The sequence below is a fragment of the Crocodylus porosus genome, unplaced genomic scaffold (assembly GCF_001723895.1).
Source record: "Crocodylus porosus isolate Cpor-Errol unplaced genomic scaffold, CroPor_comp1, whole genome shotgun sequence".
NCBI classification, from domain to species: Eukaryota; Metazoa; Chordata; order Crocodylia; family Crocodylidae; genus Crocodylus; species Crocodylus porosus.
Window position 1 is genome coordinate 25,502,815 of NW_017728917.1, and position 2,825 is coordinate 25,505,639.

The following is a 2,825-nucleotide window of genomic DNA, read 5'->3' on the forward strand; positions in this document are numbered from 1 at the left end:
CAAAGCCACAACCGGCCAGTTTGGCCAAGAGGTGATCGTGGGATACCAGATCAAAGGCTTTTTTGAAGTCAAGATATATGACATCAATCTCTCCTCCCAGCATTCAAGTAAATGGGACACCCTATTAACTGGAATTTCCAGCTGCGTGGCTGGACGTAGGGATAGTGGTGAGGGAAGCTCGCTGCTGCTGCTCCACGTGCCCCACCCCACCCCTGCATCCAGCTGAAAACCCCTTCCCCCCCGCCCCACATCTGGCCATACCTGGCCCCCTGATCTCAAGTAACTGGAATTTTTATATAACTGGCACCCCTTACCCCACTCATGCCGGAAAACACAGCTTTTACTGTAATAGGCCAGAAAAGGTTATATTCTTTAAAACAAGCTCCTTTTTAAATTAAAGCAGCTAAAATAAGCATATTCTTTTTATGCCTCATTGAAGTAAATGTAAGTTATTTAAATACAATACACCTGATACTTCATGCCTTTAAACACACATGTAACTTTATTCTGAAATAATTGTCCTATAAAAAGTAGCACATGCTGAGGGTTTGCAGATTTGAGTTCTGGCTTTGCAAATATGAAGAAAGAAATGGAATTCCCAACATGAGAATTTTTCTTTAAATTCAGATGGACCGGAAATCAAATAAGGTTATGAACACCCAGAAAGAGTGTAATGGCAGCACTGACAGAAGCAGTAGGGTAACAAGGCAGAACTGCAACCTGCAGTGCATTCACAGGTTTGCGTGTGGTAAAATATTTTCTCAAAATTAAGCTTTTAAAGAAGAACTGGTTTAAATTTCAGAGGTATTTTATGAGAGGCAAGGCATTTTGTGGGTTTTGGCCCTTATTAAACCAAGTGCATGGTTGTGTAGATTTAGACAACCTCCAAATGGAAAGCATTCTTGCAGTTTTTAAAGATAAATTCTTCCTGTCCCACTAAATTAATTTAAAGCTAAATATTTGGTTGTGTCTCAGAATTCCCACTAGAGGGTGCTAAGATACATGACATATAATTGTCTTTGAGTCTGAGAATGGGAACAATATCACAGAATGCTACATTTGCATTCTTCTTAGTGCTGACCAGAGTAGAAGACTATAAAGCCAGGTCCTCCTCAGAGAGGGATTTTTGGATTCGAAATACTTTAGGGTTCTTTTTGTGGAGTGCTCCTTGTGTCTTTTCTGGGGCAGGAGGGGAGGGAACATGCAGGGAGTGCTACATGTGCAGCTGGCAGGCAGGCCATCCATCAAAACCAGCAGGCTACCAGCCTCTCCAGTTATTAAGGGATTGACAAAGGGTTTCCAGTGCTCTCCTCCTCAGCCCCTCTCCTGTTCCCTAGCAAAATGGTTCAGTTCAATCAGTGCTGTATAGGGTTCCATATTTCAGTCGGTGCTTCTGTCATTCCAGGCAAAAGACACCTCACTGTGGAAGACAATTGTCCTCAAGCTAGGATCAATGAAGACAGAACTAACAGGATCCCCTATGGGGGGCTCAGTTTGGAAGAGAGTGCTCACTCATCTTCCCAGAGAATAGGGTAATGTGGCCCAGAATTAGCAGAGCATGAGAAAGGAAAATCAATAAAATAAAAGTTTCAACTTCTCTCATATAAAGTCCTGCCATGTAGCCAAATGTGGAACTCACAAAAAAGTGAAAGAAAAAATTATTTTGATTAAAAAGCTACTTTCAGGGATAATAAAATATTTTTAGTAAAGCAGTTTCCCCTGTAGAGCAAATATTCATTGGGCCTGGTGCCTTTGCAGTAAGGAACCTGCTGGGTCTGGGCATTCACTGGGGTCTAGGTTTGCCTTGAAGGAGTATCCCCTTCCTAAGGCAGCTATATTGCCTTCTGCCCAGGTACAGAGTTGCAGACTCTGCAACTACTTGTGCTCTGGGTAATGACATATTGACAGCTGAGAAGGTAGCCACATGTCCAATGTAGAAATAGAGGCCTGGCCAGTTCTAGTGAAACTGGGTACCTAGCCAGGTGACTGGCTTCCTGATGTCTTTGTCTCCTGTCCCATCCTTTCCTGACTGCTGGGTCCGCCCATCCTGAAAGTGAAATTTGGAAAGGTTAACACTGGATTTCCCATGTTAGTTGTTAGATTCTGAGACACATATGTTAAATAGAGATTCTCCAACTGGTGACAGAAAGTGGCTTTCACACTGTGGCAAACTGAGAAGTTCTGTAAATTAAGCACATGGCTTTTCCTTTTCGGATCAAGGACAACAAGAAGTCCTTTTCTAAATACATAGGGGGCAAAAAGAAGGTTCTGGGTAATGTGGGGCCCCTGCAGGACAAGCTAGGAAATTTGGTCATCACACCAGACAACAAAGCCAACATATTTAACTATTTCTTTGCCTCCATTTTCTTGAGCATGGACCGGAACAGTCACCCCCGCTCTGGGCCCCCCTTAAACCCCAGGGGAGGAGCACCTAAACCAAGGGTTAGTAAGGAACTAGTCAGGGAACTTTTGGAAGGACTGCATGTATTCAAATCAGCTGGTCTGGACTATCTCCACCCGCCAAGTACTGAGGGAATTGGCTAAGGTCATTGCGGGACCCCTGGCACGGCTTTACGAGCTCTTGTGGTGCTGTGGTGTGGGGCCAGAGGACTACAAGAGGGCCAGTGTGGTTCCCATCTTCAAAAAGGGGAGGAAGGAGGACCCAGAAAACTATAGGTCAGTTAGCCTTACCTCAGTCCTGGGCAAGGTTTTTGAGAGAATTATCCTGGCACATGTCCACGAGGGGCCAGCAGGGGAGATCATGCTTAGGGGCAACCAACATGGGTTCATTAGCGGCAGGTCCTGTCAGACCAACCTGGTGGCCT

The 2,825-nt window shown here is 44.7% G+C and overlaps 1 protein-coding gene across 3 annotated transcripts in view; it reads left to right on the plus strand.

The window, feature by feature from the left end:
• Positions 1-2,825, plus strand: part of CARD19 (caspase recruitment domain family member 19) — a 64,906-nt gene that overhangs the window by 53,377 nt on the left and 8,704 nt on the right. The window contains exon 4 of one of the 3 annotated variants that reach the window (XM_019536939.1): positions 1,406-1,532. The exons of the other annotated variants lie outside the window; for them this stretch is intronic. Coding sequence (XP_019392484.1) covers positions 1,406-1,532 — 127 coding nt within the window. The remainder of the gene's footprint in view (positions 1-1,405; positions 1,533-2,825) is intronic. 3 annotated transcript variants of the gene reach the window in all.